This window comes from Leguminivora glycinivorella, chromosome 10, assembly GCF_023078275.1.
Source record: "Leguminivora glycinivorella isolate SPB_JAAS2020 chromosome 10, LegGlyc_1.1, whole genome shotgun sequence".
Lineage (NCBI taxonomy): Eukaryota > Metazoa > Arthropoda > Insecta > Lepidoptera > Tortricidae > Leguminivora > Leguminivora glycinivorella.
In genome coordinates this window covers 5725606-5748514 of record NC_062980.1, presented here as the reverse complement: position 1 = coordinate 5748514, position 22909 = coordinate 5725606, and the positions used below count along the sequence as shown (strand labels likewise).

General features: G+C 37.1%; 2 protein-coding genes across 4 annotated transcripts; both read right to left on the bottom strand.

Moving 5' to 3' along the window:
- Positions 1–1823: 1823 nt before the first annotated feature.
- On the bottom strand, positions 1824–16273 carry LOC125230121 (G-protein coupled receptor Mth2-like). Its single transcript, XM_048135152.1, has 8 exons — positions 16137–16273; positions 12405–12594; positions 11046–11236; positions 10241–10319; positions 9514–9701; positions 4459–4627; positions 3576–3758; positions 1824–2054 (listed from the first exon to the last, which is right to left on the bottom strand). Exons 2-8 carry the CDS (start codon positions 12467–12469, stop codon positions 1913–1915), a joined length of 1017 nt encoding a protein of 338 aa, XP_047991109.1. The 5' UTR covers positions 12470–12594; positions 16137–16273; the 3' UTR covers positions 1824–1912.
- A 1306-nt stretch (positions 16274–17579) lies between these two features.
- Positions 17580–22090, bottom strand: LOC125230123. Of its 3 annotated transcripts, none has more exons than XM_048135155.1 (2): positions 21674–22090; positions 17580–18271 (listed from the first exon to the last, which is right to left on the bottom strand). In XM_048135155.1, the coding sequence occupies exons 1-2, from the start codon at positions 21989–21991 to the stop codon at positions 17648–17650; spliced, it is 942 nt and encodes a 313-aa protein (XP_047991112.1). In that variant the 5' UTR covers positions 21992–22090; the 3' UTR covers positions 17580–17647. The 3 variants fall into 3 exon arrangements, with proteins under 3 accessions (XP_047991112.1, XP_047991113.1, XP_047991114.1); XM_048135156.1 differs by lacking the exon at positions 21674–22090 and adding an exon at positions 18940–19769; XM_048135157.1 differs by lacking the exon at positions 21674–22090 and adding an exon at positions 19081–19768.
- Positions 22091–22909: the final 819 nt, after the last annotated feature.

Below are 22909 nucleotides of genomic sequence, written 5' to 3'. Positions count from 1 at the left end.
AATCAGCACAATATACATTTTTCTCGATACATGCAATGAAAAATTGAAGTTCGAAAATGGTGGCGATAAATTAAAACACGACCGAAGGACTGTTTTAAATCGACACGAATTACGAATTTCCTTTTCGCACGTGTATCGTACGACGTTTTTTCAGTACAGATGACACTCCGAAGTTTCGACCTGGCATATAATGAACCACTTCTCGCACTAGTGCGTAAAAAAAAACACCATCTGCACTGAAATAGTATATACATTTAGATACAAGTGCGAAAAAGAGGAAGTTCGAAACGAGTGGCGATAGATTAAAACACGACCGAAGGGAGTGTTTTAAATCGACACGAGTTACGAGTTTCCTCTTCGCACGTGTATCGAACGACCTTTTTCAATACAGATGGCCCTCCGAAGTTTTGACCTGGCATATAATGAACCACTTCTCGCACTAGTGCGTAAAAAAAACACCATCTGAAAAGATTGTTTTTAAGTTAAGGTTGGTAATAACTTTAAGGAAATAGTAGGTATACTTACATTACGTTGTAGGTACCTATATCATGTTACCTTGTAGTTGTAGCCCTTGTAGGTAACAAGTGCGAAAAAGAATATAATTAAACGAGTGGCGATAAATTAAAACACGATCGAAGGGAGTGTTTTAAATCGACACCAGTTACGAATTCCCTCTTCGTTTTAATGTTTCGATCTGACAAGAAATGTACGACTTTGCGAACTAGTGCGGGAAAACCCAATGTGTAGGTAGCTAAAACATAAATTATTATTATGATCTATAGTCGTCCTTATAGTGTGTATATCATAGACCTTATAATGTAGTCTCTATACTGATTTTATTTGAACATTGAATATTAATTAACTTTAATAATCTCTCTTTGGTTTTTTCTTACCTTAATGCCTTAAATAGGTACGTATCTAGCTGTAAAATACTAACTACAATTGGGTAGGTACTGTACTACAGCATCGAACACCGAATCATTACCGAACATCGAATACACGGAACTTATATCAATTTTATATACTACGTTCCTAGATAGGTAAATAATCTACTCAGGAAGGCATTCAATTTAATTTGAGATTAGGCATACATATTATTTAAAGTCTTAAAAATTAGGCGATAAAATATTTTATTTCTCTTATTATTTGTAACTATTCTGTAAAACAATATATCTGTACATATAGAGAGCAGAATTAAATCTAAATGGGAACATTTAATTAATGAATTATGAACTAATTAAATGCATTTTTAATACTCTTCGATTTGGTGAACACATTTTCTTAGACAATGATAAACCTATCTAATATTTATAGTACCTACTAGGCCATATTTCCAGTCACACTAAAGTTGTAGAGACAGACAGTTAATGTGAAAGGTGGTCGGCAAATTGGAATATATGAAGGTGTCCACATAGAGAGCACTCGCGACATACTTAGTAGGACAATCATTTATGGTGAGGCAGCGTGCCTTGTCGGATATATAAATGATTCTGATAAATCCTATAACTAGGGCGGCTCACTCTGCGATTCTATAATTTTAAAATACTGTTGGCAATTTTTTTGATCTCGGTAATTGTAAATAGTAAACGAATAATGATTATGACGAGGTACAATTAATACAATTAAACATATTCTATTATATTATATTCTATCGCCGCGCTACAAGAAGGTAGGTACATGTCGGCGGCCGCGAGTTCGCGGCCCATTCAATGGTGACAACCTTCGGCGCAATAATATTCTAGTGTCGGCTGCTCGCGTGCGGTCCGTTTGTTAACGTAGATAAGAAAGAATGGCGGCATTTTGTGAACATCAAAGGAGTGAGCCTTCTGTACTAGTACTATTATTTATATTCTGTGCTATAACACAACATATCGAAGCCTCAAAGCCAGCTTCAAATACACCCCAACGGTTTTTACGCTTTATAATAACTAGCCCCAGAAGGGCTCGAGCAGATCTGTGAAGTTGTGTCCTGGCTGTCTGAGGAATCGGAAGACACGCTGGTGGAACGGCTCTTGGTGAAGATCGGAGACCATTGCGTGCGTGTGGAACATAGTCTGAAAAAAAAAATCAATACTAGATTTTCCCCGCGGCTTCGCTCGAGTTAAATTCGAAAATTGCCGAATAATCCATACAAACTTCCACCCTTCATTTTAGGGAAGGGGGGGGTTAGAAAGAGACAATAAGTATTCTAAGTCACCCTCCATCCGTTCAACTGTCTTCACTTAAAAAATCACTTCAATTCGTCGCTCCAGTTTGCCGTCATGGCGGACAAACAAACAGACACACACATCTTTCCCATTTATATTAATATTAGTATGGATTTAATTTCAAACCTCTGATTAAAGTAAAATAGCGGTATTTTACTTTAATCAAAGTTTCAAACAAAGATTGCTGTTCGATGTGGATAACTAAGACCTACCTATTCTTCTTATGAACATTTTCCCAACAAGATGAACATAACGTGATTTTTTTCTTCGTCATATACCTACTTAAATATGCAATTGATATATACCTATATAGACTAATGGTATTTTCGTTATTCGTTAAATTGGAGTAGCTATATTGTCCTCATCATACTTAGCCATTGAAACATAGGGAGGTACCTAAAAAGGGCGAGGAGCTGACATATTTACTAACAAGAAATATAAATAGTTCGGGTGACGTGATTTGACGACAAAACTACGCGTTACGTATGTTTTGAGCAATTAATTATAGTTGGTCGATTTGGACATTTGTCTCATTTAAGAATTAATAATTTTATATTTCTCAGAATACAAATAATTTATAACAAAACTAAACACGGAAAATAAGAGGAAATAAATTACTTATTCTCATTAATAAGTAAATAAAGGGGTCACCTATGGTTGAGGAAAATGCATCAAAAACGGTGTATGAATGACTCAGATTCTTTGTTACTACATATTTGTCTTATACCAAGTACATAACGCATGTTAAAGGGATAATGATAATAAGGGCTGAAGTTTCCTGTGTTGTTACCACTAACCACAATAATATGTAAACATTTATTGCTTAGCTGTATCAATTTTACAAGAAATCCTACTTAAGTATTCTGCAATTCCATTTATTACACCTATTTTCGATACAATATTGTCAACTAGTTACTGAGGTTCAACAACTTCAATGTATAACAGTGGTATTTATTATTCGAAGTTAGGTATTTATTACCTAAAGGCAGACCCAGTGCTTTAAATGCAACAGTTTTGGACAAAAAATAACAGATCTTCTATTTACAGACAAGTATGAGAAAAATGAAGAAACCCATTAGCAGATTGTAGGCGTCGCTGAGGTAGTCAACCAATTGGAACCCTAGGCCACTCTACAACCATATCAAAATGACAAGCAGTAAGAGAGTTCTTAAAATCTGATTTATAACGTCACTATGACATAGTTCTACAGTGGCCTAGGGTTCCAATTGGTTGACTGTACCAGGGTACGTAGCCGAATGGCACAAACGCTCACGAAACGAAACGCTCGTAGATATCTATCTATACCAACTAGAGCGCCAGGTATTGAAGTGCTTTAAATGCATCAGTTTTGGACAAACGATAACCTACCTCTTCTCAAGTTTCTTAATGATCTTCTTCTTGCAGACGAATATAAGGAAGATGAAGAAGCCCATGAGGAGGTTGTAAGCGTCGCTGAGGTACCAAGCACGGTATTCTGGAGACAGGGCACTGAGGACTTCCAGCACCCAACTGACGCCCATGATCACGGAGAGCTTCAGGTACAGCATGAATCTGAGAGAATATATGGCTGGTAAGTTGATGTTTGATGTATTATATATCCACATACATATACATACATATACATATGTCCATACTAATATTATAAATGGGAAAGTATGTGTGTCTGTTTGGTTGTCCGTCTTTCAGGGCAAAACGGAGCGACGAATTTAACGTGATTTTTTAAGTGGAGATAATTGAAGGGATGGAAAGTGACAAAGGCTACTTTTTGTCTCTTTCTAACGCGAGCGAAGCCGCGAGCAAAAGCTAGTTGTATATAAAAGAAACATAGACACAGAGTCAATAACATACAAAGATTGATGAAATGTGGGTACGTGAATTTACATTAAAACAATTTAAAGAGCTGAATGTTCAAAACTCTTACAGGAAGAGCATCTTTAATTTCCAATATTTCCATATAATAAATAAGCATCTTGAATTTCCATAGAATGAATAAGTAATTTGTGTAATTATGTGCCATCAGTCCATCACGTAATGATGGGTTAAGAATTACTCCACCCGTTTTCCTCCCTTTGGTGTCATAGAGAACGACACTAGGGTTTGGGTTGAATTTTGTTGTAGGTGATGGGCTAGCCACCTCTATATACCTCTGCTTTGTCAACGTTTTGTTTTCTTCTCCTTTCTCCTTTCTAAGAGTGGCACTGAAACTTGGGTGGTTTGGCTCTTTGGGCATACAGCCGTGAGATAAACTAACCTGTGACGATGTGTTCTATGAGCAGAGGGGTTCCCAGCAGCAGGTGAGTCGAGCACAGCAGTGCCGCGGCTGAGGCGCCAGATATTGAACGAGGTCATGAGGAACAGGACCCAATTCATGACAATTATGACCAACATCGGCACATAGAGGTACATGAATTTGCCGCTACCTGAAAATAGTAGTCAAAATTCGAATTTTAGAATTATATTGCTCTGTCACCCTTGCACAAGTTTGATGATGCTCTTGATGTTTTAGTCATCCCCTGAGGGGGTTAAAACGGGGATGAAAGTTTGTACGAGGTACAAGTTTAGGCTAGGTAGGAACATGGAACTTCTTGAAAAGATGATGGTTTAGTTTAAGAGTAATTGAATAATGGCTTCAGGATTTTTGAGAATTCGTCCCCTAAAAGGGTTAAAAGGGGGATGAAAGTTTGTATACACGTAAAAGTAAGTACCTGCCTATACGTGGGTATAAATATTCTAAATTCATTCATATGGGATGGGGAATTAAATTAATGTTGCGAAATAAATCCATGCAAACGAAGTCGTAGAACACAGCTAGTTCACATTTGACATTATCAAAACCTGAACATCCGGCAAAATCCCGAGAACATTGAATTAATTTAAAAACATCCTCTACTTAACCGCAAAATTATTCGATTTTCCCGGTGCTAACAATTTATCGATAAGATTAACTATTGTACTAATTTGACCATCGACTTCCGGCGGCTGTTAGATTATTTACTCAATTTGTTGTTCCTTAAAATGAATTAAACCCATATAATAAAAAAACTTACCTTCATTTAATATAAGTGCGTTTTCACATTATCCGATCCGATATCGGATGTAGGACCGATATCCTATACATTTATTATTATTATTTATTATTTATTTATTGGAAAACCAACAGCACATGAAACATGTTAACAGAAACAATAGAAACAGGAGGCCAATTACAGGTTCTCACAGATAGAAATCTTATAGAAATTAACTTCACTAGGTATTAGGTATTACAAGTAGGTATACAAATATGCTTAGACTAGACAAGTACATAAATCTAATGTTAATACAGATGCGAAACAAAAGAAAAAACCGGGAAGATTAAAAGGAAGAAAAGTCATCAAACATACGAAATAGAAGAGAAAACAAAAAAATAGAAATTAAAAGGCAAGCTCACATAAAGAATTTAAGAGTTAAATTACGCCGTATAGCCTGGGTATTTGCATTAAATACATCAATATCAGAACGAGGAAACTGTTACATCTGTAGTTCGAGGACGCAAAGGGAATCGAAATAGGTGGATTGTACCTTTTAACCCTATTGGGAGTGTTGAAACTGTTGAACATAATACTACCAAGCAGATCACGGCAATCAACGCTGCCGCTAGTGATTTTTAGGAAATAAATAGTGTCAGCGATTTCCCGACGGTGATACAAAGGCAACATATGGTGTTTTTTGCATACGCTAACATACTGAGATGAGTTATAAGGAGTACTTAATTTAAAACATAAAAACTTAATAAATTTTCTCTGTATTTATTATTATATTTAAGCCGCCATCTTTGATTTTTGCCTTTAAAATCTTTGCGACATCCGATATCGGATCGGATAATGTGAAAACGCACTAAGGCTTAATGAACTAGGGCTATATACCTCAAGCCCATTCCATCCATTCTTTCTAAAGGTATATGATCTTACACGGATATCATAAAAAAAAACCGGCCAAGAGCGTGTCGGGCCACGCTCAGTGTAGGGTTCCGTAGTTTTCCGTATTTTTCTCAAAAACTACTTAACCTATTAAGTTCAAAACAATTTTCCTAGAAAGTCTTTATAAAGTTCTACTTTTGTGATTTTTTTCATATTTTTTAAACATATGGTTCAAAAGTTAGAGGGGGGGGACGCACTTTTTTTCCTTTAGGAGCGATTATTTCCGAAAATATTAATATTATCAAAAAACTATCTTAGTAAACCCTTATTCATTTTTAAATACCTATCCAACAATATATCACACGTTGGGGTTGGAATGAAAAAAAATATCAGCCCCCACTTTACATGTAGGGGGGGTACCCTAATAAAACATTTTTTTCCATTTTTTATTTTTGCACTTTGTTGGCGTGATTGATATACATATTGGTACCAAATTTCAGCTTTCTAGTGCTTACGGTTACTGAGATTATCCGCGGACGGACGGACGGACGGACGGACGGACAGACAGACATGGCGAAACTATAAGGGTTCCTAGTTGACTACGGAACCCTAAAAACTACTTTCATTTTTTTACAAAAACAACGTTATTTCTTAGTAATTAAAGTTCAATTTCAAATGCAAGTAATTGGCGGTTATGACATTAATAAATGTGATCATCGCGCAAGCCATAAAATTTTATTACCGCAGGTGGCAAGTGTGCATATTTTTAAACAAATCTACCTCTTATTGCAACCAACATAAGTTTAATTCAGTTCGCGCTGCTGCGCGGTAGTTTAGAACGATGCGATAGTCCATCGATATACAATAATCACCTAAGTGACTGGCCACACCAGAGCGTCGCGTGTCTCGGGGCGCGCAACGGACGTCCGCGCCACGCCGCCTCAGTGTAATCACAGAATATATAATAGTACAAGTACAGAAGGCCCACTGCTTTGATGTTCACCACATGCCGCCTTTTTAAATACCTACAAAATTCTAACATAGAAACGTGCCGCACGTGCGCGGCGCCTGGCGATAGGGTTGCCTATGCCTTAAAACGAATTAATACTTAGATAAAACGTTACACTATTATATTCAAGTCTTGGATAATTTCTAGGTATATTTATAGTATTTATATATTTTTGTTTAAGTTCTAACATCACAAGCCTTATTGAATCTTTTCGAGGAACTTAATCAATAGTAGATCTGTGTAAAGTGTCCTATGGTATTTATTTTCTTCATGATATCTATTTACCTAAGCATTACTAGCCATTCCACACGCGGACATCGCATATGAACCTTAAAAAAAACTCGCGCCGTAAAGTAACATTAGAAAGTGCGAACGTGCGTTCCGGAGAACGCGCGCCACCCCTGATTAGGCCGCGAACTCGCGGCCGCCCGCATGTACTTGTAGCGAGGCGATAGAATCGCCGAGTGAGCCGCCCCTGGTGTAATTCAAAAAACGTCTCCTCAGTAGGTACATTTTGTATAGGAAGGACGTAAGACGCGACCCAGGTGGCGTGGCGCGGCGCGCCTTACGTCCTTCCTATACAAAATGTACCGAGGAGACGCTTTTTGAATTACACTCAGGTGGCGTGGCGCCGACGTCCGTTGCGCGCCCCGAGACACGCGACGCTCTGATGTGGCCGGTGCCTAAAAACGCGACGAACGCCGTCCACTGCCGCGATCTATGTAGATAATGAATATGACACTGAATTGTGCAAACTATTGGACATAAACCGTGGACGTGGCCTTGAGCGTTCGGATGAATCGGATCATCATCCGACCATGTCCTACCGCAATCTGAGGCGCTGAATGTTTTAAGACTGTGCACACTTACGCCGTGTCTTGCGTGGGCGACGGTCGCGCGACCGTCGCCTTCACGTCTAATCGCATCGTCTACTTCCATATCGATAAGGTTTGATTTCGTATGCGTCGCATCGCCGTCGCGCGACCATCGCGCGACCGTCGCCCACGCAAGCCATCGGCTTATCAATCACGGTCGTCAGCCGCGTCCGTCAGACGCGTTCCATAATTTGTTTCAAGCTTTATACACAAGTTTTCCTATCAATAGCAATAGCTAACGTAACGCTTGGCTTGAGTAATAAAAACTGTATAGTTAAATTAATGAAATATGTATAAGTAGGATATTGAAATCTTCTTTCTTCGTTGAGCCATCACGGCTAAGTTTAACTTACAAACGGTCTTAAGCACCTGCACTTCTGAAGGCGCTTAAGTCATTTTTGCTAATAAAAAAAAACCACAACGTTCTATGAACATTGGTCAAGTGCGAGTCGGTTTTCGACTTTTCCATACAAAGAACTCATGAGCGCCTGAACGACTATGATGGCAAAGTTAACGTTTCGCACTTTCAAGACTTTACGTATATATCTCGGAAACGATAAGAGATAGAGCAAAATGGACTTCAGATTTGGGCTTTCGGTGGCACAAATTCTATGTTTTCGTCAACAGACACCTTTTTTGGACCGATTTGAATAAAATTTTGCTCAGTCAATTTATAAACAGTCTTAAGCGCCTCCTTTTTAGTAGGAACTTAAGTCATTTTGTACAAATGAAAAAAAAATTGAACAAGTTCTAAAAGGAAAAAGACAGAAATGAATTTCTTTATACCTGTCCAACTCGCTTACACAATTTTAAGACGTTTAGTAACTACTTGCAGCGGCAGTGAGTGAAATTCGTAATCTGAGTTTTTTTCTCTTAAGTCCGACTTACGCTTGACTGTAGATTTCTAATAGGTTTTCCTGTAATCTACAGGGAGAGGGCTATCTCGTGTATTTTTTTGAAAATTTTACGCTAAGTAGTTTCGGAGATAAGGGGGGAATGGTCATTTTTTGCTTATTTTCTTAAATTACTTCTAAATTACCAAAACAAAAAATATAAAAAAAATATATTTCAGATGCTGATAAAATGCTCTTTCATTTGATATGTAACACAATATAGTTTTAATAACTTTGATTTTTAATTTTCAATTTTACCCCCCAAAAGTGACCCCTGTGATTAAATTTCATTTAATTAAATTACATGTCCGTCTTTGGGCCACAGGTTTACATACGTGTGCCAAATTTCAAGTTAATCGGTCCAGTAGTTTCGGAGAAATCGGCTGTGACAGAGGGACAGACAGACACGCGAGTGATCCTATAAGGGTTCCGTTTTTCCTCTTTGAGGTACGGAACCCTAAAAACGTACCTTCCAAAAAGCATCCTGTCCCATTAATGTCAGGGCATTTGCCTCAAATCCATTCTCTCTGACTCCCATGCCAATAGTCAATATTACAGGCATGCCAAATCTTACAGACAGTACCTACATTAGATTAACTACTGTTACTTTAGACACGCGACAGAAACACTTACCTTCTAAAAAGCATCCTGTCCCATTAATGTCAGGTTTGATGAACCAGGGGATATGCCTCAAATCCATTCTGTCTATGACTCCCATCCCAATAGTTAATATTAGAGGCATGCCAAATGCGTATAAGCAATACATAAGGAACTTGAACGTCTCTCCTCGTCGGTGGATAGGACGAGCTTTAGCGTAGCCTCTGTAAGGAAAAATGTTGTCAATAATTTGTATGGATTGCCGGCAATTCATTTCATTTACATTCACACTAATAAATCTAGGCAAACGAATTCGTTGGCAAATCGTCACTACTTTTAAAAAACTTGTATCTTCGTCTGTCAATGAAAAGAAAATTGTAGTAAGTATGTATCGAATGCATATAGACTTACTGCGTTTTAACTTTGTGGAACAGCGAGAGATACGAGATTTTTTTAAAGTAGTGACGAAATGCTAGTGTGTTAATATGATTTAACCGACAAATAATAGCCTTATACTAGTTATACTATGCACCTATTTTTATAAAGTTTCGGTAGAAACATCACCCAGCAAAACTTTTAAGATCAATAATTTTTTTTATTGAATATTTAGAATTTATTCTAGAAGTTTCTAGACATAATAATAGGTAATAAAACTTAAATAACAAATAAATAATAAGTTAACTCTAAAATAATAAAACAACTTAAAATTAAATTAAAATCTAATCTAAACGAAAATACACTAAATGTTTTTTTTGTGTCTTACCTGAATGTCCACCAGATATCAATAGACATGACGTTCATCCAACAAAAACATGCTAAGCAGAAATAATGAATCAGGAACGCTGAAAGCAGAAAACATGTAATTTAAGCTAAGTTCACATTAACTACAATGTACAATACAACACGCGAGTGTGTTTAGTAAAACGTCCCACTTAGTCGATTGCTATAAAGCCGCTTTACATACAAAAGCAATTAAATGCCGTCTTTATGGTAAGCGACAAAGTGGGACGTGACATTTTGGTGGTTTTTAACCCCCGACGCAAAAACGACGGGGTGTTATAAGTTTGACGTGTCTGTCTGTCTGTGTGTGTGTCTGTCTGTGGCATCGTAGCTCCCGAACGGATGAACCGATTTCGATTTAGTTTTTTTTTTTGTTTCATAAAAATCGGTCCACTATGTCGCGGTCGGGGGTTTTTCAAAATGTTAATTTTGTGTTTGATTTAACAGGGTAAAACAGTCGCTCAGTGGTCGCACAAGATAAGTACATGTTACGAGTAAGACTGATTTAGACAGCATGTGACGATGCGACTAATAGACTGATCGACTGTTTTTAACCCCCGACGCAAAAACGACGGTATTACATAAGTTTGACGTGTCTGTCCGTCTGTCTGTGTGTGTCTGTGGCATTTTGGCTCCCGTTCGAATGAACCGATTTAGTATTTTTAGCCATGTTTCATGAAAAAAAAAAAACCCACTATGTTGGTTTTTTTTTTCAAAATTTTAATTTTGTTGCTAGGTTATTAATTATACGGTAAGTACTATTAGACCATTAAATAAATAGTACTTACTAAATATAAGACAGATAATCTCCGTATTCTGATCAGCCATACTGATGAAGTCCAGCATCGCGAACAGAAGGAAGGTGGCGAGCAGACAGGCCACGTAAGCCATGAGGATCTTGCCGCACAGGTTCCGTAGTTCTGGCAGCAGGCAGTACACCACGAGGACCAGGATCAGAACACGCTGGATACGAGGAAACCTGGTGAAAAAGTTGGATGTTATCATATTTAGGTATGCTAGTACTACAAGTAAGAAATGCCACACTGCACGGGAAGCATGGTCGCGCGATAGACGATAAAATAGCAGGCCGTCCATAGGGACGGTCTGCTATTTTGCGTGCGCACTTACAAATAGTGCGATAGGGACGGCCTGCTATTTTATCGTCTATCGCGCGACCATGCTTCCCGTGTTGATCTACATATGTAAATACATAAAATAAATATTGGGGACATGTTACACAGATCAACTTAGCCCCAAAGCAAAACTTGTACTATGGGTGCTAAGCGACGGTATGCATACTTAAATAGATAAATACATATTTATATACATAGAAGTAGAGTGTGTTTAGTAAAAAGTCTCACTTTGTCGGTTACCAGTAAGGCGAGATTTACTTGTATCTTTATATGAATAAACTGACAAAGCGGCTTTATAGCAATCGACAAAGCGGGACGTTTTGGCGTGCAAACGCTATCTTATCTAAGGAATTCACGGGGTCATTTCCTTGTAGAAAGAGCTGTGGCCCATTTCTTAAAGCTGAAAGTTACTAGTTAAAAGCGGAAGTCTCTTTCCAACTTACCATATTAGACAGTGACAACCACTTGTAAATTGTAACATTTGTAACTTGTAGCCCCCCGGTGGCCTAGCGGTAAGAGCGTGCGACTTTCAATCCGGAAGTCGCGGGTTCGAATCCCCCGGAATTTATGTGCGAAATGTCGTTTGATAATAATTTGCCAGTCGCTTTTTGGTGAAGGAAGACATCGTGAAGAAAGCGGACTAATTCCAATATAGCCTAGTTACCATTTGGGTTGGAATTCTAATATACGCTGTACTCTGACTGTACCTACTCCTCAAGTCAGTTCTGTGCCCGTAGCCAAGAGAACAATCGTTGATGGCTGACGCTCTGTAGCTCATCGTAATTATCTCTAAATCGCTCTTCCGTTTTGTTTTGATGCAACAAAGACAGTTTCGTATCGTCCGCCACGCACGTTATCCATGTAGTGTCAAAACCAGTGATAAATCTTATCAAATTGATAAATTAGAATCTACTTAAGTATTATGGAACTGTGGAGTCCGTCTTGTGATGCGATATTCCTTTTTTCCGATAAACAAGTTAAACTTAAATGTTATTTTCGATACGCTTTACTCACCAGTAACAAGAAAGGCGCTGTTCGACACAAATTCGTCTTCCGGCACCGGAGTGGGGATGGTCCATATCCTGAACTGTGGCTCATGGATAGTTCTTCCATTCGGCAGGGCGATGTCGATACAGAACATGTCGTTTGCGATCGGCTTGAACCTGTTGTAGGAGTTGGGTAGCTCCTGCATGACCGTTCCATCCTGATGGATAAAACATATCAATAGGTATCTGGGAGACCAAGCTTTGATGAAAAATTCAAAAAACCAGAAATGATACGGATGAACACAGACACACAATGAAAATGAACTAGAACAATATTTTGTCTCCTAAGACTCCCACATAACAAATGTCATCAAAATCGTTAGGTATAAATGGCACAATATTAGACGAATTAATCTTGCATTCAGCTACTGAGTTATTATTATTATTCATATTATAGAATGGATAATGTATTCACCTTTTCTCTGGTGAAAACGGCCTAGAATAATTTCGTCAGAAATCATTATTCTTTCTTCCAGGAAAATTATTGATTCCCTAAATCCTTAATTCTTTAGTAATACTAAGGATTATTTATAATATTAGGACTAGCTTTTCTCCGCGATTCGCTCGCAGTCTCCATACTAAGAATCGTGCCTCTTTTTTCAACTAGCGCCACCTACTGAGCGCCGTTTTGCCGTGAATGACGGACAAACAAACTGACACACACACGTCATCATAATAATACTGTCAGTCTCCATACTAAAAATCGTACCTACACTGATGATGCCAAATGGGAAAGTGTGTGTGTTTTTGTTGTCCGTATTGACGTGATATTATGATATTAAAATAAAGAAGCATGTCATTTCTTCTTATAAAAAATAAATCCACGCAAAAATATTTGGGGAAAATATGATTTTGGCCACTTCCAGGCTGCGAACAGCGCCAATATCTAGTTTTAAGCCTAAAAGGCCCATACATTTCAGGGCTACGCTTATTTTTATGGGCTTTGTCTGCCCCGTATTATATGGTCCTTGGTATCTAATAGTGGTAATACTATTAACTTGAATTATAAATAAGTGCCTAATTATTAAGAAATGCGTCATCATAACTAGCGTTCCTTGCGGTAAACACAGGATGTTTATACCAAGAATGATTCGATTATACTTTAACAACAATTATAAATCCTTTGTTATTTTGACTCATAATATTATTGAATCATAGAAGCTTCAAGTTGTTTGCTTTAGGCGGGATGCTGTTACAGGAATGGACTAAGCAAATAACATTTTGTAATGAAATAGGTAGGTATTAATAGTTTAGTTGGAATATGACGAAAATAAAGGTATACTCTGCCGGCAATAGCAATAGAAAAATAATTGCTATGTTGCTAATTGAGGCATGACTGATATTAAGTATTAAAAACTATTTATAACTTACACCGCATTTGTCCGTATTAAAACGTCATATTTAGGATTACCCAACAGACAAGTTCTCTGTAAACTGTTATCTTATCATCATTGGACACTGCATCCCTGATGGATGATTTTTGCAACATTGTGTAGGAGCGATTGTGTCGACGAGTATTTTAGCTCTGAGCTACAAGCCTATCGTTGCTCAAAATTTCTTGCGGCATGTCGCATATATGATCATGTTGATTGTTGAGTCTCTGAAGACACTAGGTCATCGGCTCAACGACGCTTATGTCTCCCATGTTTAAGGATTTCAAGCCACATTGCGTCGTTTTCTTCACTCCCAAACATAGGTCTCTAGTCTCTACAGACTCACTACAAGTCAGTCTCACTACACAATGTACTGACATTGACTGAACTAGCATGACAAATACGAACGTTTCCGGAAAAATACGAAGGAAACCCTTTTCGAACTACATCTGTACACCACTCGGGTCTCAGCGCAGCATATCCCAGTCAAGTCAACAGCTTCCATGTCGCGCTTGTTTACAGGAGTCTAAATCTTAACAAGGGCGCCCCACAGGTCTCTTTATGTGTTCTATCTGACACAACAGCACTTGGCGTGGTAACCGGAATCCATGCGGTGTACATGGCCTAGGAACGCAGTCTCCTCTCTTTCAGAATCGCCGTAATGCTGTTGATGCCCGACGAAAGAACGGTTTCATTGGTCATCTTAGTGCGTTTTCACATTATCCGATCCGATATCGTGTGTAGGACCGTGGTAGGACAAATACAATGCATTACAGGCGCCATCTTGGATTTTTCCATTGAAATCTTTCCGACATCCGATATCGGATCGGATAATGTGTAAATGGACTTACCTTTTCAACTAAACTGTTATAACCATACATATATGATATGCACCTAACATATTTATTTATACAGGGTGCTTTTTTACGTTTGACCATACTCTGAGTGATGAATAAGTAGGTAAATCTGAATCACTTTTAGGTAAATCTGAAATTACAATACAATTACTCTTTGCACACCTCACATAGTTTACAAGTAATACAATTAAACAGAGGTAACAACAGGCGGTCTTATTGCTTAATCATGGAAATAAATGTGATTTTTCGTATATTTTGGTGAATCACACTCAACGTTTTCTATGAAACAGCGGATTTTTGTTACAATTTTGCGGTCGTTTATTGAACTTTAGTGAATATTGGTATATAGATAGGTAATACATACAAAACTTACATATCTTTAGAAACTTTTACAATGACATGAATTAAGAATACCTACGTGAAACAATAAGAAATACCCTAAGAAAACGTCAAGGTTAAGCAATAGGCAACTTTATGACGCATTTTTTTGTTATTTCGAGTTTGGTCCCTTTAAAAATTTATGTCTAAGTATGACCTATAGGTATATTCAGATTCACCCCTTAAACCTATGTCTTATATTCACTTCTTAAATTATTGCAGGTGACTGAAAATAAGCATCCTGTATTTCATTCTTTTCAGCACAACAGTTTACGTAGCCAAATGCACAAACGTTTACGATAGGTTTTGGTAAAATGGTATAAATGAATAAATAATCTATGTATTCTGATTATAATATTGAAACTCCAGTTACAATAGTAGATACTTACCTACTTACATTACGATACAAGTGCGGAAAAGAGGAAGTTCGAAACTGATGGCAATAAATTAAAACACAACCGAAAACGTATCTTTTATATCGACACGAGTTACGAATTTTCTTTTAGCATGTGTATGATGTGTATCGTACGTTTGTCAGTACAGATGGCCCTCGACCTGGGGGCCGATTTTTGAGTCTCACTGTCACTAAAATACCGGTTGAAAACGGTGAATTGCCTATTATTTTCAGTGACAATTTTCTGAATTCGAACGCCGTGAGACTCAAAAATGAACCACTTTGCGCAATAGTGCGCGTAAAAAGCACTATACCGGGTGGGGCCTGTAACAAAAGCAAAAAATTAAACTGTAGGCTGTACTCCTTACACAGACCAACATTTGTTCAGCGACTTTTAAAAATAACTTGTATTTTGTTATTTATCACCCTTGAAAGTTTTTCCTAAGAGGTAATGTATTGCGAATTCTGTTAAGTCTAAAGTGTGACTGACAACGTCAATGACAACAATAATGGCGTCCATTGAAGCTAATATTTATTTTGTATGAAAAATAAGAAAATTAAAGACTTCATAATTTTTAAAAGTCGCTGAAGAAATGTTGGTCAGTTTAAGGAGTACAGCCTACAGTTTAATTTTTTGCTTTTGTTACAGGCCCCACCCTGTATGTACTGAAAATTAATTTAAAAGTGAATAATCTTACCTCCATCAAGTAATTGTTGAACTTCCTGGACATATCAAAAGCTGTAATCATACTAAAATCCCGCGATTTCGACGGCACCAACGTGAACACATCAAACACCTTCTTGTTAGTCTCCTGTAAGTCCTTGTTGTACACAATAACATTTTCAAATTTGTAATTTCTAAAATTGTAAGCCCCCGTATCATTCTTACAATGTTTCTTGAAACCTACATACTCGTCGAACGGACAACATTTATTGACAACTATTTTATCTCCGAAACTGAAGTGGAAAATTAATATAAATATAATTAATTTACACGTAGACATGTTGACTGTAATGAGCGCGTTGTGGTTCTGTTTGTAATTACTGAACGAAATTGTAATCGCGTAGTGTAGGGTGTCCTTAAGAGCGTGATTTGAACAGACGGTCCACATTTGTGAACCTCCTCGGCAATAAGTAAAAATTGACTAAGAGGATATTGGGCCTTCTGTTGTTCCGCATCCCGCATACTTTTGAATCTAGTAATAACTAATATTAATAGATATTAATTTCAAAATATCACTTTTTAAATGAAGCCCATAGCGAAGGACCTCACTTGATATCTCAGCTAAGTAGATACCTAAATAAAATAACTGTTTTGAAGCTTGCATGTGCGTTGTGATTTTTATTTCTTCTCTAAGCGTTTGGCGTGCAACTTGTATTGTTAACGTTTTTCTTTTTTCGTCTAGTCTCTTCATTTTCACTTCAGGTCTCTAGTTACAGTTAGAGCATTTATTGCTTTACCATGTTTTACTACAAACATTCATATTTTATGTAAGTACCTACACCACATTAGCAAAATATTTGCCTACTAATATCAAAAACGAGAGCAAACTCAATTAGCTTTACAATTAACCTTAATTTATTATGTTTACCGTAGCATGGTTACCTTATTCCCTAGTAATTTAAAGGGAAATAATTATTTAGTAGATTCATTCCTTGCCTGGAGTATTTATGAATAAAATGGGCATGTACTTTAGCAGTTGACACAGAGGAAAATTATCTCAGTACACGTTCTAAACTTCTCATCCTGAACAACCTAGTAGGTATGTAACTACGTATACAGAGTGGTTCTTGTACGAGAACAGTAAATTAAAATATAGACTGTATAAGAAGTGTTTAGGTACTTTAATTGACCAACATGGCTCACCAACTTTTAAAATTATTAGATTGTGTTTTGATTTTTTGATTTCATCTTAAAGCTTAATACCTACCAACTAAAAATTACACCACAAGATTACCCACATAAAAACTGCTCTCCTGAATATGTCAAATACCCGACAAGAGAAGCGTGCAAGTGTGGTTAGGTAGGTATGTACCTACATAAAATATTTTGTAATTTGTTTGACAAGGAAATGACGTATTTAAGTAATACTTAAGCGTCCCACATAGGTATTGGTAAGTAGAATAATCAAAGCAAAAGATTCTTGAACAAAATGTATTTAATTATAATACCTAAGTATGGCGTTTATTAAGTATAAAGAGAACATTGTTAATCTTTACTGCGTTTCACTTCTAGAGGGTCAATCGACTTTAAGCCTTTTCGTTTCAACTGTTGCTTTAAATTTTCACTTGCTAGCTCTTGAGAAGCACGTTTTTCTTCTTCTGCAGTGATCATATACTCATAAAAAAATTTATCGGTATTGTCCTCCGCACCTGTATCATCAGGGCTAATAGTTTCAAATTTGTACATAGGAGTAGACTGGGAAGAAGACTTATGCGGCATAGGAGACGGTGATATAACTCTCTTCTTGCTTTGTAGATTGTTGTGCGTCTCGGGCGGAGGCACTCTGACTTTTGTCTTGTTCTTCGCTTTGATTAGCTGTTTCTTCGCGTTGAATACCATCTGTTGCATTTTCTGCATTAAATGTAATGCTACTAATTCTGGCATTTTTCTTAATTGCATGGTCATAGAGCGACCAAAAAGATCGTATTCGTCTTCCTCCTTGCTTGTAGCCGCAGAGACTTTCTGTTCTTCAGGGCTCTTGGTTCTTTCTGGTGAATCATCGGTTTCTTCTGGAAGTTGAATGTATTGAGTTCTTATATCAAAAGGTTCCTCGTCGTTGTCGTAATCCTCTTCTTGAAATGATTCTTCAGCCGAGTTTATGTCTTCCCTCTGTAAACAAAAAGTATTATTAAAATAATTACAAAATTAATTAAAATTAGTACCTAATTGAGTAACTATTGAATATAATATTCTGATTTAGATAAAGACAATTTATACTAGTTGAATCTTATAAGAGTCAAACGTTTTAAAATAGTATTAGGTAAGTAGTCAATTTGTTGGAAAGTTTGTTTGTAAACTCGCAAACGAAGGTTCGAAGACTTCAGTGGCAAAGGTTTGAGCTCGACACGCGTTCGGAACATTGGGGACTAAATTTTGAATGAGCTCTGAAGAGTGAGCCTTTAAGACTCGGGTTTTATCTAAGCTCATTATGCTTTAGCCTTTAAGGATTTGGGCATTTTGGGTATAGGCCCACTTTTTGCTAGAGAGCTCAAGAGTCTCAATTCTCAAGACTCCCGAACATCGAAGGCCTGAGCGTTAATCTCAAACAAGGAACGGCAATAACTGTTATTTTGTACCAACTTTTCATGTGACTTTGCTTGCGTGGAATTAGATTTTTTGGTTTTAGCTTAGGTATATGCACCAAGCTTTGATTGTGCGTGTGATTGTCGTGAATTAATCTCTTTTTCTTTCGCAAATCAAAAATTGCACTTTCAAATGAGTTGCCGTAATATGCTACTAGACGGCTCTCTTTATTCTGTATCTAATATTATACTTACTTCACTTTTTGGTTTGGTTTGGTCAAAAAAGGGACTAATGGCTATTAGTCTTTTTTTTGGAACGCTGCGTTTCTTTTCACAGCCATCACATAAGTTTAAATAAATGATGATCATCTCTCTAGTAATATTTTTAAAGCGCACATTTAACTCTTTCTCCATCCGGTTTTTTCCACCATGCCCTAATGTCAGATGGGTATCATGCAAAATCCGGAATATTTCGCTATTTTTCACATAGTATCTTATTCTATTGTCTTTGACCGGGACAATTAGTTTTTCCATTTCATTAACAGTCATGACATCGTATCTTCGCAATCGCTGATAATCTTCTGGTTTTTTATGCGAGATTTTTGCCTTCAAAGACTTCACCCTTTTCAATCATCTGTGAATAAGTTTCGGTGGTGAAAAACTGAGTATTTTGTCCTTTTAGTAACATTAACTCAGTAATTTTTTCGTCGAATCGAGTATTCATATCGTTGAACTTTGATTCATCCATAATTAATTACTTAAATTTACAATATCAACAGTTTAAAGTGTATATCTAACTAAGTAAAATTATCAAATTGCGACAGCGTTCGATGCGTCCGTTCGTGTTCGCTTCCAATGCACAACTGAACTTTATACGCTTTTACAGTGTACTTTTATCACTCGGCCCGGTATAGCTGGTCATTATTCATAATGCCCTTATTATTGTATATCTACAGCATAATCTATTAAATTTGAAAACACAATATCAAGGGTTTTATTATAGTTCGAACAACGTTATGACTATTATTTGAAACTAAATTATGAAAACAAAATTAAAACTTGTCAACGCGTCCGTATGTAATCGCTTCCAAAGCGCAACTGAACAATGGAATGGAACGTAATTTATCACTCGGCCCTCGCTGTATGGCTTAGTCATTATTCATAATGCCCTCATTAATCACTGTCTATACTAGAAAACACAATATCAACGGTTTTACTGTATTTTTAACAACGTTATAACTATTATTTGAAACTAAATAATGAAAACAAAACTCGTCAACGCCCGACGTGTCCGTACGTTCTCGCTTCCGAAGCGTAACTGAACAACATTGAGCGCAGTTCGATGTAATTTATCACTCGGCCCTTGCTGGCTAGTCATTATTCATAATGCCCTCATTAATCACTGTCTATATCGTGCATATCTATTATATAACTTAAAACAGGGTGTAACAGAAATAGTGATGTTTGTGTTGATTGTGATAAACTTTTGACTTTTTTATTTATTTATTAAAAATAAGGTATTAAGCTTCTGTGACGTTATTTGAAGCCTATTTAATATATTGGAGAGAGAGCGATACTGTTGATCATAATTTTATTGTACGCTTGGTCCAGTTCACGTCTAATGAAATGAATCACTCTGCACGAAGTCAGCTTGCAGCTTGTGCAGTCAACATTACAAGATCTTAGCGAACAAGGTGTATCTACTCAAAATAATCTAAACCTTCAAATCAGGAGTGAACAGGCATCTTCTGGGCGAGCTCACTCCATCGTAGGCCACGTCTTTGCCTTCGGCTAGTCTGTGGCCAAGAGTAAGCCCATTTATAATAAAAAGAAAGAATCAAATATTTTTGTTAATATTTTACCGTCGTAATTAGGTACATTTAAAACAATCATGCACATTTTACTTTCACCGTTTAACAAGGAAAAAGTTAGACAAATCTGCAATTTCTGCAATAATGGATACCTACCTCACAAAACTTCATTAAATAAATATAAAAAAAACTCTTTGACTTTTATTGTCGAGATACGAGTTTTAAAAAGTATTCAGACATGACATAGGATTTTTCTATTCAATTTGACACTTGTCTGCTCACGTCACCCGAATTACCCCGATGTATATCGTTTGTAATTGACTCTGAGATATTTGATTTTCTGCTTTATGACAATAGTAGTAAAGTTTTATTTTATATGTCACCTTTTTAGGGTTCCGTAGTCAACTAGGAACCCTTATAGTTTCGCCATTTCTGTCTGTCCGTCAGTCCGTCCGTCCGTCCGTCCGTCCGTCCGTCCGTCCGTCTTCCGTCCGTCCGTCCGTCCGCGGATAATCTCAGTAACCGTTAGCACTAGAAATCTGAAATTTGGTACCAATATGTATATCAATCACGCCAACAAAGTGCAAAAATAAAAAATGGAAAAAAATGTTTTATTAGGTACCCCCCTACATGTAAAGTGGGGCTGATTTTTTTTCATGCCAACCCCAACGTGCGATATATTGTTGGATAGGTATTTAAAAATTAATAAGGGTTTACTCAGATCGTTTTTTGATAATATTAATATTTTCGGAAATAATCGCTCCTAAAGGAAAAAAATTCATTGCGTCCCCCCCCCCTCTAACTTTTAAACCATATGTTTAAAAAATATGAAAAAAAAAACACAAAAGTAGAACTTCATAAAGACTTTCTAGGAAAATTGTTTTGAACTTGATAGGTTTAGTAGTTTTTGAGAAAAATACGGAAAACTACGGAACCCTACACTGAGCGTGGCCCGACACGCTCTTGGCCGGTTTTTTATGTTACGGTAGTGATTCGATCGCTTTGTTGCTTATCATAAGGACGAGACTTGCTTGCAGTTTTATACGAATGATCCGTCAAAACGTCTTTAAGGCAAGCGACAAAGTGGGACACAATTTAAAAGTAGGGTAAGTATCTAAGTAGGTAGTACCTTGTTAGTAGCTACTTACCAATATTTCTTAAGTAAAAATAATACTTACTTTAGTCATGTAAGGCCCCGTGACATCCAGTATAAACTTCAAGGCGTCATACGCAAACCATTTTCTAACATCTTCACTTTCATGGTCATCTTTAATCTTATTCATCAATCTATGGTGTTCCCTGTGAAACGCACTCCGTAAGTTCTTTATTTTCTTCCTTACGCTGCCCTCGTCCATTCCATACTTCTGTCCGATCGTGATAAGGATTTTACGTTTATTCCCATTGTGTTTATAGTTTGGATTCCTTATATCCCATAGTACTTTGCATTTTCTGTAGTCGTTAATGAAGCTTAGTAGTTTTTCGTTAGTCCATTCCATATTTGCGTACTAAAATAGTGATAATTATAACCTAAAAATGGCGCACGTCCGAAAACTAGATGCGGCAGCGTGTGGCATGCGCGACTGAGGGCCGCAGCTTGGCGCAATGTGCCGCTATGCCGTGCGACACTAGCGCTAAGGAGGTAAGTGACATCTAGCGGCGGAGCCGTGAACTAGTACGAGCGCTTGGTCGCTCAGAGTGACCAACCAGACGTCGGTCTTAGGGTAAATTAATACGCAAAACTTTGGTCAGATGGCGCTACTAGCACATTGAATTAGTTCTGAAATGTTAATATGAATGTCCGATTTTTACAATCCATAACGTATTATAATTTTTAATAATTGTCGTAAAGTATATTTTCGCAAGTAATAATGATTACTGTCCACATTAACTTTAATCATAACATTCAATGGAATCTATATTATTTTTCATTATAAGGAACACAAGGTAACTAACGAACCTACCCGAGAAATGAAAATTTTCTCGTTGGGCTCACTGATTTTCCCGCCATTTCGTCTTTTACATGTTATGTGTTTAATTTTTTCATGTCGCTTTTAAGAATATTAGGCCCCGCCAGCGATTCGACGGAGCCCCGCATACTCCTATTTCTGCTCTGAATGACACAAGGTAACTAACGAACCTACCCGAGAAATGAGAATTTTCTCGTTGGGTAGAAGGGGGGCAGGGGTCCTATTTCCGTTCTAATGGACGCGAGGTAAATGTGGACTACCAATAAAGTCATAAGGTATAATGTATCGATTGTCCACATTTTCATTAGTCATAATTTGGTTTTTCTCAAAAACGCGTAACTTATCAGGATTGCCATAACACAAACCTAAATTATAATACACAGGTAAAATTAAGTATTCAGTTTTCACAACGTGTATAACGGTAAAATAATTATAAATGATTAATAT

Excerpts from the sequence above, each read along its gene's own strand:
- LOC125230123 (XM_048135155.1), bottom strand. The coding sequence starts at position 21,991 with ATGGAATGGACTAACGAAAAACTACTAAGCTTCATTAACGACTACAGA. Across the intron at positions 18,272-21,673 it reads CGGGGCCTTACATGACTAAA|AGGGAAGACATAAACTCGGC; the intron begins GTAAGTATTATT and ends TTTTGTTTACAG.
- LOC125230121 (XM_048135152.1), bottom strand. The coding sequence starts at position 12,469 with ATGGACCATCCCCACTCCGGTGCCGGAAGACGAATTTGTGTCGAACAG. Across the intron at positions 10,320-11,045 it reads GATTATCTGTCTTATATTTA|CGTTCCTGATTCATTATTTC; the intron begins GTAAGTACTATT and ends TTCTGCTTTCAG. Across the intron at positions 4,628-9,513 it reads GACAGGATGCTTTTTAGAAG|GTAGCGGCAAATTCATGTAC; the intron begins GTAAGTGTTTCT and ends TACTATTTTCAG.